This window comes from Medicago sativa, chromosome 7 (genome assembly GCF_051527215.1).
Source record: "Medicago sativa cultivar Bolivia chromosome 7, Bolivia_mono, whole genome shotgun sequence".
NCBI lineage: Eukaryota > Viridiplantae > Streptophyta > Magnoliopsida > Fabales > Fabaceae > Medicago > Medicago sativa.
Genome location: NC_140755.1, coordinates 15962872 through 15979432, shown reverse-complemented (window position 1 = coordinate 15979432; position 16561 = coordinate 15962872). Strand labels below are relative to the sequence as shown.

General features: G+C 31.1%; 1 protein-coding gene across 1 annotated transcript; it reads right to left on the bottom strand.

Annotated features, from left to right (window-relative positions):
- Positions 1–5311: 5311 nt before the first annotated feature.
- On the bottom strand, positions 5312–10140 carry LOC146904589 (cation transporter HKT1;3-like). Its single transcript, XM_085727055.1, has 3 exons — positions 8832–10140; positions 6705–6932; positions 5312–5721 (listed from the first exon to the last, which is right to left on the bottom strand). The coding sequence occupies exons 1-3, from the start codon at positions 10079–10081 to the stop codon at positions 5523–5525; spliced, it is 1677 nt and encodes a 558-aa protein (XP_085583181.1). The 5' UTR covers positions 10082–10140; the 3' UTR covers positions 5312–5522.
- Positions 10141–16561: the final 6421 nt, after the last annotated feature.

The window sequence follows — 16561 nt, the reverse complement described above, 5'->3', positions numbered from 1 at the left end:
AAATATATGATGAAAAGAAAGGGACAAAACACATTGAAAATCCGAGTAACTTCAAACTCGATTGTCCCTACTGTTGAAAATATTCTCTAGTACCTTTACATTGATTGTTGTTTCATAAGGTGAATGAATGATGGATTGAATTTTGTGCTTAACTTCCGTAGGAATGCCTAACTCAAATTTTGTGTAGCCTACTTATCCAAATATATCCCACCTTTCACCTAAGCCCCGTTATAACCCTGAAGACCTCAAAAGTGTGTAATGATATTGAATTTGATTGATATTTAGAAACTTTTCAAGCGTATGGTAATATGTAGACCTGCATGTCGACTTGTAGAACCCTATTTCAAATTGAAGCAAGGAGTTGTGAATTGGTGGATGCGAACAAGTCAAACTAGCTCATCTTTAGCTAGAAGGAGAATGAACTTTTGGGTACTATCGTTTTGTCAGGTAACTGTTATTTTACTGTCGTTTGTCACTGTTGCAAGCAAATTCCTTGAGGACAAGGAATGGTTTAAGTTTGGGGTTGTGATGACATGCTGTCATTACGTAATTTTTAGGACTTATTTTGACATTTTGATAGAGTTCTAAGCAACATTAAGTGTCCAGGAGCAGTTAAAAGCAACAAATTTGGAAGAACTGGATTGAAGCCAATCGTACTGCGATTCTCTAATCGCAATACGATTTCTTGAAGTCAGAGAGCATGTTTTTGAAGAAGCTGGATCGTAATACGATCCAGCCAATCGTGATACGATTTCAAGAAGGGCTTTTAAGGAAATTAGGGTTCAAAGAAGCCATCGTGGTACGATTTGCAAATCGCAATGCGATTATGGGCGATCCAGAAGTTGCCTATTTAAGCCCAACTTACTCTCAAACATAAGGATTAAGATTTTGGAGAGCTAAAGTGCGATTTTAACACCCAGAAGGCTGCAGCGGAGAGGATTTCATCATCTCTAACCCAGTTTATGTATGTTTTAATTCTTTCATTGATTATGCTATTTGTAAACTCAATTATGAGTAGCTAAATCTCTTAGAGATTAGGTCGGAGATGAACCTATGTAACCCTAATTGATCATATGTTGCTGTGAAACTCTATTGTTTATTAATGAATTTCTTCTAGTCTTTATTCAATTCAATTGTTCTTAATGCTTTTTATATCCTGATCAAATATAAACATGATTTTGTGAGATCAAATGACTACTGACCATAGCTTTCGACTTAGACCTAATTGAATTGTTCTGATAAACATGGTTAGTCTAGGAATAGATAATCGTTTGTTAGTGATATTAGGTTAACGTTCATAAAACCTTCAAGGATTATTAGACCACCTAAGGAATTAGGGGTTGTAGTTTAAGAAGAGGGTCCTAACTCAAGGGATTGATTAGGGCTAATTTGTTAACTATCGTGAAACTAGAAAATCATTAGTAATAATAGGTGCAGTAACCAATTAGGGGAAACATAGAGGATTCGAAGACCTGATCTCATCTCTCTCCATATTTTCTTAATCAAATCTATTCTTTTATTTGATTTCATAAAATCAAACCAAATCTACTGCCTAGTGGCAAACAAAAATAAACTTTTATACATCCTATTTTTATAACGCGATTGAATTATTGAAGTTAAAAACAGTCCTCGTGGGATCGATATTTTTACTACTTCGATAGTATTTGGTGCACTTGCCAGACGTCTATCAGAAAACGTTGTTGGGAAAGGACTTTTGCAGGATTTGAGGTTGTCACCACCAAATCGAAAGATTTTAAAGATTTCCAATATTAATAATCGAAAGATTATTTCAAAGATCAAAAGATCGAAAGATCAGAAGCATCTCAGTTCCTAGCCAAAGTCAGGTATGATTCTATATTTCACAGTTTTCAGTATTTTATAATGGAATTTAGCATGATAAAAGAAGATTCATCTGGTTTTATAGCCGATGTATTAATAGATCATATAGAAAAGGTAGATTTTACCTTAAAACCTGAAGAAAACTTCAAACAAAAAAGTATTTTTTCTTTAATAAAAGAAAAACTATCCAGAGAAAACATTCTAAAATATGGAATGATGGTAGGAGAAGTTGCTATACCAATGGAGTCAACAGATGGATCTGTTGTAATATCCATGATTGATGAACAACAAATAAGTGAAAGATTAAAGCACTTATCGCTAGAAAAAAGGAGAAAGATAGGATATATCCATATATCAACTATTCAAATAATCATAAAAAACACTTTTATGAAAGGAATAAATTCAGAACTAGAACTTCTTATAGAAGATGCTAGAATGAATAAAAAGCATTCATTAATAACCAAAGGTGAAGGAAATTTAAAATGTGGAAAAATAAAATTCGACATAAATTTGCAAATAGGCATAAGTTTAAATCATATAGATCTAAATAGATCTTTCGTAATTCATTATAAACTCAAAGACCAAAATCTTATGAGACCAGGAAATCATCCTTTTAGCATAAGTTATAAGATGAACTATGCACTAAGTAACTCTCATTATAGCGTAGAATTTAGTGGGAAAGAAAAGGTATAAATAGATGAACTATTTGCACCATTAATAAAATTAGAATCACCAATTCTAAAACCATTAAAAAGATCAAAATCTATTATGACAATAGAAAGGACACCTCTTTTAGAGCAAGAGGAAAGCACTAGTGAATTAAGATTCTTACCACCAAGAACTTCACTAGATAGTAAAAAGGTTGACAACACTTTATCAGAAATAAAAACTGAACTTTTTAATATTAATAAAAAACTATAATGTCAGGAATAACAATAAAAAACGAATTAAGTTTATTCAAAATAAAACTAAAAAGTTTAGTTGATAAAATAGAAGAAAATTTTCTAAGTATAGAAATGAAAAATACTCTTTCGGGAATCCGTGATTTAATAATCCTACAAATTTCAGATGTAGAAGAAATGATAAGAGAATTGGAAGAAACAAAAAATGTTTCTACCCAACAAAGGGAAAGAGCTGAAACCTTACTATGTCCTGCTCAAAATTTAATTTATTTAGAAAATCTTTTGAAAAAAGCTGAAGAAAATTCCGAAAACTCCACAAATAATTCTGTTCCCAACATATAATGCCTGGGGTAACAATTAAGACAGAATTAGAAGTTTTGAAAGAAAGACTAAAATCCATAGTCAGTGATATTGAATGGTATTATGATTTAATAACATTCAAACAAATTTGTTATAATGCCCAAACTATAACAAAAACCCATATAGATCTAATTGAAGATTTGTTAGCAGAAATTCAAGAAAATAATCTTACAGAGATCCAAAAAACAAGAGCAAAAATTCTCTTAGAACCTTTTCAAGCACTAACACAGATCGAATTGTTTTTAAAAGAAGCCAAAGATTTGGAAAACTCCGCTGACGCAAACACTAACCCCAATAATTCCGTGTTTAATCAATAATGCCCGGATTAAATCTTGAAACAGAGTTAAAACTCTTTAAAAAAAGATTAGAAAACATAGTTTCTGAGATAAACTTTTATAATGAAAGAATTATATTAAAACAAATTCTTTTCCATGCTCAAGATTTAGCACTTTATCATATAGAATATATTGATGATTTACTAAGAGAAATAGAAGATTTAGAAAATCTTACAAATATACAACAAGAAAGAGCTAGGACACTCTTAAAACCATTTCAAGGTTTATATAAAATCGAACAAATGTTAGAACAAGTTCGAAAAAATTCCGCTGCCGATTCTGCCCCCAACCTGGTATCAAAGCCAGTCATACAATCCTAGGGATAAAAATGAAAATAAGAATTAAAAAACCTTTTAAAATCGCTTTTTTAATCAACCGACTTAAAAAGCAAAGAGGTGTACAAGGTGGTATGCCACGTAAGGTGGTTCACCTATCACCACTCTATTAGAGTGATGATACACGTAATTAACATTGTAAGTGATCAATTACCTTATGAGTAATAGTAAATATCTTAGTCCACAAGTTTGCAGTTTCAATTGACAAAAATATCTTAGATCATAATCTGACAAAAATACTAAAATTATTAGAGCAAACGTCATAATCGAAATTTGAATTCAAACTTTTCTCCTTATATACGTATGTGAGTATTTAAAGCTTTACAATTTCAATTGTCTAAAAAAATGAATAACAGATATCTTATACGCTTTCAAAAACAAATATAGCACTCGAAGTGCTTACATTGCATGGAATATTTGAAAAACATTACCTTTCGTTGGTTGGGTTTGGTTTGGATTTCAGTCTTTTTCAAAATAGGAACCGAACCGAACATGTCGGTTTGGATCGGTTCGGTTGATTGGTTTATTTGAAGATAGAATTAAAAAAAAAAATCATATTTTCAAAAATTTGTATTTTAGCTGAGTTGGTTGGGACAATGCATAAAATATGCAAGGTCCGGGGTTCAAACCCCGACCACTACCCAAAAAAAAAACATATATCTTATATACGAAAATATTTCACGAAACTTTGTATTTCATATTTTGTTTTTTCATGTTCTATATTTTTTAAACCACTTTTTATAAGTGGTGAGAAACGATGGGTTAGGTGTTGTTGGCGACTAAAGTTTATTTTTAAGAAGAAATGAAATAGAGTCGGAGTGATGGGATGAGAGATGATGTGAGAAAGTAAATGGATTAAAAAGTATTTTATGTTGAGATTTAATTTTGGGTCTAATCATAAGTGTGTAAGGAGGGATAATATTAGTAAAATAGGGAGTGAGGTTACCATCGGTTCGATTCATTGGATCTCAAAATGAAAAACCGAGAACCGAACGAAACAAGATCAGTATATAGATTGGTTCAGTGTGATTTTGACCCGAACCTTACAACGTTGGATACCTTTTCGGTTTGGTTCGATTTAGACTTTCGGTTTTGCCGGTTTTATCCGAACCACTTACACCCCTACTACTTAGCGGTGGTCTTGAGGGTGTGCGGGAGGGGCGGTAGCCCATATAATTTTTTTTTTTTAAAGGCATCAAAATTATTATTTTTACTTAATAGTTAGTACTATATAGATATATTTATTTTTAATTTGTTGTGATTAATTCTATTAAAAATATATTTTTAGAGAACTTTTATCATAAATGAATCTTTTACAACAAAAATACAAGAAGAAAAATATTGAAACAATTAAAAAGGTACTATTTTATTGTTTCGCCCAGAGCACCAAAAATCTTAGGAACGACCCCGCCACAACTCCATTTTTTCCGACCGGTACATGATTTGATTGGGTCGACGGTGATTCCTGAGGACTTTGCTATAAAAATTGTCGTGCAAATAGCATTGTTGTTCTTTTAATATGTATTTTGGCAAAAAGAAGTTTATCCAAATTACTTATATTTTAATTGCAGAGAATTTTATCCCAAAAAAAAAAAATTGCAGAGAATTATCTGCGTAATATACATATATAGCACTCGAAGTGCTTACATTGCATGGAATATTTGGAATGAGCTTTTTCCACACAATTAATTTTACTTGGTCATCTTAAAATGCATTGTACATAATTGGTTACAATTGATATTGCTGATGAATTAGAGAAGTTTCCATGGTTTGCCTCCATCCATGTTGAATTTTTTAAGCCTTCCAAACAACATAACAAGTATAAGAATAATCTTACCCTCATCACTCCATTTTCCAACAAATCCAATCCATTTGTTTTCACAATTTGCCTCTGGATGTAACTGTCGTTCACAACTGTATCCTGTTGTAAATCCTACGTTCCCATATGCACTGTTCAAAACAAAAATAACAACTTGAGCATAACCCACATAGATAATATGTTCAAACTAGGTCGTTTTTTTATCACTTTTTTTTTTATTATTAAACTTGATTTTATTTTATTTTTTAAAAAATAATTTGATAATAGCTTTCTTAGGATGATAAGAAATTAGTTTTATTGTATTGGTAACAATTTTTCTTCTAAGAATCCTTCAAGAAAAATTCTTTGAAGAAAATATAATATTGTATATTTCTCATGGGGGGAAAAATTTGACTATGTAGTATTTTTATTTTTTATAAAAAAAGTCGTTATCCAACCTAAGAATCTGTATCATGATTCATGAAGTACTATATATGTAATCTGTAGAAGTACTATATATGTCCATATACAAATACAACCTCTTTTTCTTCATATATTGGGTCAAAGGTCACCTCTTTAACAAAACATAATAGTCACTCTAATATTGTGCCATCATGTTCGTGATATGACCAAGTAAGAAGCATCTCATACTGCCGCGAGACAGAGTTGTCGATAATAATGAGGTTTTTTATTTGAAGTGCAACAAGTAACATGATATATAGTCTCAATAAAATACAACATTATTGAGCCTACTCTTTTGATTTATTTTTTTTTTAGAATAAATTGGAGAGACTACATTATCTACCTCGCTAAAATTTTAATACTTTTGTCAATATATGTTCATTAGTTCATGTAATTATTGATACAATGAATATTGAATGAATAATTATACTATTTAACCTATTAATTTTTTATGTAAAATATTCAACCTATCAATTATGATAATTATCGTGTATAAAAACTTATAAACGCCTTGCTTTTATAAATACATGTTATAATATAGAAAAGTAAAATTATTGATTAAAATAAATCAAGGGTTTCATTACAATTTCAAAATGTACTTATAATTTGATTATTTTGAGTAAAAGGAAATAAGATATACGTTAATGAATAATGAAATTAACAGAAATCTAACCTGATAACTTCAACAACGATATTTAAAACGTTGAAGTTGAGAGGATCTTCCTTCATTTTTTTCCTCTCAGTTATGCACACTAGAATGATGAATATGACTAAATAGGAAAGCTGAGAAAATATCAAATTCTCTGTAACTTTTCCCCTTATCTTTTTCATCCTCTTACTTCTTTCTGAGTTTTTCCCATTACTTTTCAATGGGAGGAATGAGGTGTAAGGAGGAAGGTACCTGTACGTGTACAAATTTTGTAAATATCAGTGATTATTTTTATTTATTACTAACTTGCAACAAGACATTGTTATTGTACCAATTAGTTTTTTTTTTTATATTTAACATGGAACAAGTTTATATACTACTTTTGTATTAGTAATTAATAGTTAGCACTTTCATATATAGCATGTGAGCTAGAATGAATTTAACTAGATAGAACTTTTCTATTTGCTTCCATTACTTCTATTTGCCGTCTCAAAAAAAATAAAAAATAATAAATTGGATGCAACATTTTTTTGAAGAAGAATTATGTACCACATTTTGACTCATTTTCATTTAGGAATAACCGCTCAATTAGGACCTTTTGTTAGTGTTATTCTTGTGACATTTTGTAATTTGGTAGGAATATTCTTAGTACTTCCTTGATTTTTTTTATTATTGTTAGTAGGAATGATTGGATTATAAAATAGCTAGGGTTGACTAGATAAATCAATAAAATGAGAGAAATCCTAGGAAGGAGTGGTCAGATTATGCAAAATCATTGTAATTAAAAATGGAAATGATTAGGAGAGTGACAACAGATATAAAAAACAGATATCATGGAGCTCAATGATAAAACCTTGGAGGTTCTTAATTTATTAGGAAATAAGTGAAATTGACATTATTTTAGTAGTATAACCGACTGCTACCATGGTGCAATAATGCAATTTTTTATTATTTTAAAAAAAATTGAAACATGCAAGGTTGTTCATGTAACTTCGTTCAAGTTAAATAGTATTATCATTTTGTGGAAGGTAGGTAGATTTATCTGCAGCATATGCTTTGAATTTGACTATCACTGTATACTATACTTTGAGTTTGCTACCATGCTGCAATAATGCAATTTTTTTATTTTTATTTTTATAATATGCCTATACTATGAGTTTTTTCTGGACAAGTATGCCTATATTATGAGTAAAAAGAAGATACATATTACAAAATTTGAACACTTTGAAAGTGCATCATACTGATATTCTCGACAAGTTTTTTTTTACCTTTAGTGTTATAATAAATAATTTTATATTTACGTAAATATTTGTAGAGTTTAATTAATTAGTTTGAAAAATAAACATTGAGAGATTAAATATGTTTGTAGAGTAGCATTGATAATGATAGTGGCATGGAAGTAAGGACAAAAGTGGTAGTTGCCATAGTAATTTAAATGAAATTAAATGATAATAATAGTAGTAGTAGTAGTAGTAGTAGTAGTAGTAGTAGTAGTAGTAGTAGTAATAATAATAATAATAATAATAATAATAATAATAATAATAATAATAATAATAATAATAATAATAATGACAAGTTCATCAAAATCATAAAACTGTTTTTCTAATTTTTAACTCAAAAACCGATTTGTTCGAAAAAAAAAAAACTCAAAAACCGATTATAAATTCATCAGAAAAGGTATAATCGCACTTTGTGAAAAATATTACTAGTAGGGTGAAAATAGGTTTTGCAAGACTCAAATTTAACCTGGTGAAAAAATCCACAGCTTAAACCTAACATGTAATTTGTTCTAAATTTACTTTTAAAAGTATGGCATTTTTGAATAATCAAACAACTATAAAACAGATTTAAAACTCAAGAATTAGGCTACGTAATTGTGCACGAATGATAATCCCAGTTTAAAAAATGCTATGAATGAGACCAAGTAATGTTTGTGGGTGCATTTTATTTTAAACCAACATGTATCATCCACGCACTGCAATATTTTTCCATACGTACCAATCAAGATTAAATGTTGACAAAATGGTTAAAAGATTTTAAGTATCTAGCATTATGTATATGGGTGCATATGATTTAAATCAATAATATGATTAATGATACTAATAATAATTAGTGGATGGTGAAAATAGAGATAAAGTGTGAGAAACTAACATCATGAGCACAAACAATACCAAGATGGCTTGTGATAGAATTGAGATGTCCACAATAGTTTCTCCCGTATGTCTTGAATTCACACTTTGAAACAACACTCCAATAAATTTTTGATAAAAATTCAACCCCTTCAAACCTTCTGAATCCCAATCCATTGCACAAAACAATGTAACTTGAACCACAATCAACCCAAAAACAGTAGCCACAAGAAAAATAGAGTGTTTCCCCTTAAGCAAGTGTTTGTAACCAACCTCTTCTGAATGTTTCAAAAGATATCTACACTCTTTCTTCTTGTAAAATTTTCCCAATACCCATATACAAAATCTCAAGCATGGAGGGTACAATGTGTTTCCAAGAAGTACTTGTGGAATAAGAATAAGTAGAAGACCTGAATTCTTTCTAAAAACAACCATGTTTTCATTTGTTGGAACAAATCCACAACTCGCAAATGTTGAAACTATAGTAAAAAGAGAGAATGTGAACATTTTTAGACCCTTGTTTTTAAGTATTTGTTTAGCACTAGGAATAATTGCAAGGTAAATAGACACCCCAACTACACCTATAATATGGATTATTACAAAGTAAGCAAAAACTACATAACCCAAATATTTCATAGACAAATACCTCAAATTTTCATTTGTTGTACTCAAAGATTCATGTGACATATTGTGCAAAGATTGATGTGATTTATTGTGCAAAGATTCATGTGATTTATTGTGTAAAGATTCGTGTGATCTATTGTGTACCTCATTTGTGACCATTTCAACTTCTAGATGAATTTGTTCAACATTGAAAGTGTTTATAGAAGCAAGACGTGCATGAGAAGAAGCAATTTTATCTAGCTCAGTTTTGAGTCTTGATCTAATAAAAAAAAGTCCTACCATTGAGGTAAAGACTTCACCACCTATGAACATTAAGATGGTAATGATGATTAATTGAGGGTTAGAAAAATTTTCCATTTCAACCGTGGACATGCTTGAAACTGTGGTGGCTGAAACGGATGTGAAGAACAAATCTAAATTTTTAGGTGTTTGACCTAAAGGTTTTAGAGCTTTGAGAAATCCAAAACCCAAAGTTGAAAGAGATGTGAAATATACAATTTGAACCCAAAATGGGTTTGCTCTTAGGAGGATGAAACGACAAAAACATGCTGCTAAGAAAAAAATTGATTTGCTTTGACAAGCTAGTCTTTGAAGTGATGTGCTACAAAGGTGTTGTAACTTTTTCAGAAAACAATTTAAGGTATTCATTTTTGTCTTTAATTTAAACAAGTGACTATTTGTGTTGCAATGAATTCCAATGCAAGTGAGGGTATTTTTTTTTGGTACAATGAGAGGGTATTTAAAGAAAAGCTTCAACGCTACTATAGCTATAATTGATGTGATTTTTTTAGTCAAATAATTGATGTGGCTAACTTCTTTTCTCTCCATTTCTTTCATTATTAAAGATTTGGAAGTATAAATAAAATAATGAAATATTTGGTTGGGTCAATTATTTAATATACACCACATTAAAACAATTCAAAACTATAGTACTCCTTACTTTACAATACACTTACTCATTTCACAACAGTAGTAACATTACAAATGATTTTTTTTTTTGAAAGGATTACAAATGGGTTATATTGACGTTTTTTACTCAAGAATATAATTAAAAGTGATCACGAACATCTTTATTAGTTATTAATTAAAAATTTGTTGTGTAGCAAGTGTGAATTATAAGTCATCCATTGTTTGAAAAAGTGAAGGTTGAAAACTTTATAACCGAAAGAATCCATAGATACCTTTTTAACGTTTGAGAAATGACTTAGCCACTTACCATTAATGAGAGTGCGAAATTAGCGCAGGATGGGAGGGGTCACGCCAAGTTTAAAGAGGGCAGAAGACCAAGGAAATGTAAGGCACCTAACACCAAACCCTACACAATATGACCTCAAGCACGGCATACAACCAACCTTGGTCCTAAAGTACCATTTTGGAACACTTTCATTTTCAAATTAAAAAGTGACATATGTTGGTATATCAAGTGGGAATAATATGTCCCATATTAGATGGAAAAAGTGAATGTTGAAGACTTTATAAATGAGAGAACTCATAAACTTAATGTCTTAAGGTTTTGGGTTAAATTTTGGTGTCTCTAACTAATATGATTGTTCAAGATTCGATGTGATGATCTACTGAATCCCCTCATGATGCAATAGTGATATCAAAGTCGAGGTTCGATGAAGGGTTCGACCGGCTCCTAGTGTCGAAAGTCTTCCTGACAAGGTATTCAGACACTCATATGACACACACTTGAGGGAGAGATGATGTATATCAAGTGTGAGTAATATGTCTCATATTGGATGCAAAAGCGAATGTTGAACACTTTATAAATGAAAGGATCCATAAACCTAATGCATTAAAGTGTGATGTTTCTCTTACTTATAGAAAAAGTGTTAATTAAGTTTTTAGTCCCTATAAATATTCAAAGTTTTGTTTTTAGTCCCTACAAAATAAAATCACACTTTTTAGTCCCTGTGCCATTTTCCTTAATCATTTTAGGGACAAAAAATGCTGATGGAAAAATTTTATAAGGACTAAAAATGCTGATGAAAAATTTTATAGGGACTAAAAAGTGTGATTTTATTTTGTAGGGACTAAGAACAAAATTTTGAATAGGGTTGATTATGTTTTTGGTCCCTACAAAATTGCGACCTTGTAAGTTTAGTCCTTACTTAATTTTAATAGCATTTTTAATCCCTACAAAAAAAAATTTACTTATAATTTTAGTCCCTGCTAAAATAAATTTTGTTTAATTATCCTTAAACTCTTAAATTTTTTAACGATTCTTTTTATACTAGTTTAGAACACTATGAAAGGTTCATTTACTAAAATCTATAATTTTTTAACATGAAATAAATTAAATATGAATTTTTTAAAACGACAAAAGTTTAAGATATAAGTAACAAAAATATGGACGTAGAAATCAAATTTTTGCGATATTTTTTTTGGAGGACCTTTTAATAACGTTCTTAACACGCCTGTAAAAAATTGTTGAAAAACTTAAGAGTTTAAGCATAAATTAAACAAATTTGGATTGAGTAAGGACTGATATTGAGTGCAGAAATTTTTTGTAGGGATTAAAAATGCTATTAAAATTAAGTAAGGACTAAACTTACAAGGTCGCAATTTTGTAGGGACCAAAAACATAATTAACCCTTTTGAATATTTACATGGACTATTTACTTAATTAACCCTAGAAAAAAATAAATGAAAGGATCCATAAACTTAATGCATTAAAATTTTGGGTTAAAATGTGATATTTCTCTTACTTATATGATTGTTCAAAGTCTGGTGTGATGATCTTCCGAATCCTTTTATGACCCGAAACATTAACATATTTTTTTCTTCTAAATTATACTCTTATCAATTAATATAAGAAAAAAAAACAGAAAGGGTAGACGGATTAATGGTCAATGAACTTGTTTATTTGATTGAAATTTGTTTATTAATCAAAATTATTTCTTTTACAAAATAATTTTAAAAGACATACACGTAGAAATAGATAGAGTAAGTGATGAATGATTTGTCATATAAATACAACTCAGTTGATAAAATATTGTAATAACAATGATATAGTGAGATGTAGATTTGAAACTACAATTTGCACTTAGTGAATGCGAGTTTCGCCCTTAACTGTCTATGATAAAAATTTAAGAACAATTAAACATGATTTGAGTAAACAAAAATCAATTATACATAATTAGAATTATCTAGGATATAATAATTTCTTTTGACAGAATTATTTATGGATATAATTCTCCCCGCGTATAAACCGTGTGCCAATTATTGGTTATAATATTAACTAACCTAGTACACCCTCCGGTCACAAATATAAGCAAAAATCCATGTTTTAGATTCATTCAATAAATGATGTATGTGGTCTTTATTGTAGACAACATACATCATTTATTGAATATATCTAAAACATGAACTTTTGCTTATATTTGTGACCGGAGGGTGTACATAGTTTTGGCTTTTCCAAATACTATGACAGGTTTTGACTTTTGAGCACTTGTTTACTCTTCAAAGTTCAATATGCATGTCCTATGATGCAGTACAGATGCATAATGCCTCCATGTTGCACATGGATTGGTTTGGTGGCACAAAAGGAGAAACGAACCTTCAATCAATATAGTTATTCTATTCTATTCTATTCTATTAAATATCACTGCATTAATGGTCATCTAATCAAATAGGCTAAAATGCATTTATGACCCCTTATGTTTGGCTCCGTAGCAATTTTGGCCCCCTATTAAAAAAAACAATTTTTCAGCCCCTAACTTCATCCCCTTTTGCAACTCAGTGGCCCCCTCCTATTTTGACCCGGTCAAAGCCCATGTGGCCTTTAGATGAACGCCACGTGGCATTTATTGAATTAAAATTTTTAAAAAAAAGTCAACTAATTATTTACATAATTAAATAAATAAAAAAAGAAATAAAAAATTGGAAAAACTGGTAAACAGACGAACGGTCATGGTATTCATCATCTTCACCTTCAACATCATATTATTCATCCTTCAAAATCCAGAAACAAAACACAACTAGCTCCTCCTCTCTCTACTCCCAACAACCGCAAACTCACTCACCAATCAATACCTCCTCCTTTCTCACCAGTGATAGGAAATGAATTCCTTTCTTCTCAATGGATTCTCAAACCCTATTTTCTTCTTCCCAATTTCACTAACCAATTAACCGGCCATAATTCATATTTATGGATTGAAGGCGGTTAAGAAGTATAGGTATGACGAGTGCGGTGGCGCCGGAGGTGGAGAATTGATGATGTTGGTTCTTGGGGTCCTTCAATTATTGGTCACGCTGATGATCAGGTTTCTCATTCTCATTTCATTTCATTTTTATTTGTAAGGTTTTCCATGTTAATTATCTATTTTAACATTCAATTCTTTCTTGGCCATACTCATATACTTTTGTAAGGTTTTCCATGTTAATTATTGCTGCTCTTGCTGAGACAATGAAGAAAGGAACCAGCTTTAGTGCACCTTGTCTTCTTGAAAACACTCTAGCTGTGGTGTTGAGAACAAATTCCGAATATGGTTGTGGTTGTGGTGTTGAGAACAAATTCCGAATTCATATTTCTGGGAAGTTAATTTGGTGTTTTTGTGGGTTTTGAATTTTTTTAGGTTTGTTGATTTTTTGTAGATTTGTTGAAATTGTTGTTGTTATTGGGTTTGCTGTGTTTGATTCTCTTTTTCTTGTGTATGTATGGAGGAGATTGAAGAACAACATGAATGAGAAGGAGATGAAGATGATGTTCTTGTGTTTGATTCTTTTTCCATTTTTTATTTCTTTATTTATTTATTTATGTAAATAATTAATTGGATTTTTTAAAATTTTAATTCAATAAATGCCACGTGGCGTCCATCTAAGGGCCACATGGGCTTTGACCGGGTCAAAATAGGAGGGGGCCACTGAGTTGCAAAAGAGGATGAACTTGGGGGGCTGGAAAGTTGTTTTTTTTAATAGGGGGCCAAAATTGCTACGGAGCCAAACATAAGGTGTCAAAAGTGCATTTTAGCCAATCAAATAATAGATTACTAAATAAGATAAAATGAATTAAGAATTAGAATGAAGATGATTTGACTTTTCAATATAATTATTCTATTAAACTTCGATAAATGGCATAAAGCTTCGCTTGAAGGATGTTAGAAGAATTGAAATGAAGCTTGAGAAGCAAGCACACCACATACCTGAAGAGTTATATAAATGTTGGTGCATGAGAGAAATAACCAGTTCCACTTGATGAATTGCTCGTCCTTGGTGTCTTGATGGGTGCTATAATTTTTTTTTGGTTAAGTAGTCTAGCGGCTAAAGAAATTTAGCTTAAAGGTGAATAAATATGGTGTTTCGGGTTCAAACTCTGACTTCTGTATATGTTATACATTAACCCTTACCCAATGAGTTAAGCTCATGGGACAGGTGATACAATTTTAGCAAGTGTATTAATGTATATCAAAGTAATAATTAAATTCGTATCACATGGACTATTTAAATCTCGACTTTTTTTTTTGAAAGGATTTTAAGGTCCGTTAATTTTAGAAACCACAATTTAACAACTTTCTATCCATAAATTGTCTATTAAAATGAACAATATAACTAGATATAAGCTATAAGTTGGTGTCAGTAATCATATAATCTCTTAGTTCAATTTATATTTGATCAGAACATAAAGCATTAAGCACAAGTTATACTGAATAAACCAGATTTGCAATTATACTGGTATAGAGTTCACATATTACATGCCAAAAAGCTAGAACATAGTCATCTAAGACCTAATCACATAGTAATTAGTTACCCATGGCTAAAGCATAAACGATTAATACAAAGGAAGAATTCATTACATAAATTGGATGACTGACTAAGAGTTTTGATGCTCTCCCACTCGTTCTCCAGATCTACAGCTCCAAAAATGTGGTTTCTCTCTCAAAATTTTGAACTTTTTGCTCTGAAACAAACCTGACTTTTATAGTCATCGCTTCTGTCACGTAAAAATTGTGTCTCGATCTATTAAAATCATGCCTCGAATGTACGAAAATTCAAATTTTTAGCTTTGCGCTCCTCAAAATCGTGTCCCGATTGTAGCAAATCGTGGCCCGATTTTTGTAGCAAATCACCAAAAAATTGTGACCCGATTTTGCTGCTTTCCAAGTTCCTTGTTATCGGCCTCATATACACCAAAATTCACCTGAACTCAACGAAAAGTATATAAATGTTAGGTGGTGGCAAGGAATAGTGTCATAATCAAGGAAAGTAGAATTGTTGCGTCGAGCAAACTGATATGGGATTTAGAAACACCATCTTTGAGCCAACTGACGCAGTCCTGAGTCGAGAAAAATGTGAATTCGAAAAACCAAGATTTAACCAAGTTTTCTAGATTGGCTGCAATGTCGGATACAATGAAAAGAGTGGGAACCAATTTATGACAAGCAAGCAAGCTAGAACATAAACTTAATTTATTTTTTTTAAACTATTTGCATGACATGTCCCTAAATATTTGATAGAGAGCTTTGATCAAGGGTTGACTCTACCTGCAAAAGATAAACCAAAAACTTTTCAATCTTACAATTTCTTACGCATTTTATCAAATTTATTCAACCATATAGTTGAGTTGGTCTATAATGGCTTTTTTTAGGGAAACGTGCTTATAGCATTTCATTGATAATAATAGTCTCAATACAAATGGGTATCTCATAATAGACAGCGGAACTAGCAGAACACGTAGCCTCTCATGCAAGAGTATGAGCCACCGCTTTGGCTTGTCGCCTAACAAACTCCACCCTAGAGCTAGAGAATAAATTACAAAACAAAGAACGATAGGAAGAAATAATGCAACCAAATTCGGACAAGTCGTTCCTGCTAGAAAGGAAAGCATCAAATGTTACCTTGGAGTCTGTTTCAAAGTCTACGTTATCAAGTTGCATATCGCTCAACCATTGCAAAGTAGAATGCAACCCCAAAGCTTCTCCCACATCCACTGAAACAGTACAAGGATAGGTAATAGTCTTAGCCAGCACAAAGCTACCTTCCGAGTCGCGAACACAAATACCAACACCTGTGCGATTATGATGGGAAGAAAAAGCCGCGTAGATATTACATTTATATCTACCTGACAAAGGGGGCTGCCACAAAGTTCGATTGTGTTGGTGTGAGAAGGAGGTCCCCGTGTTCGCA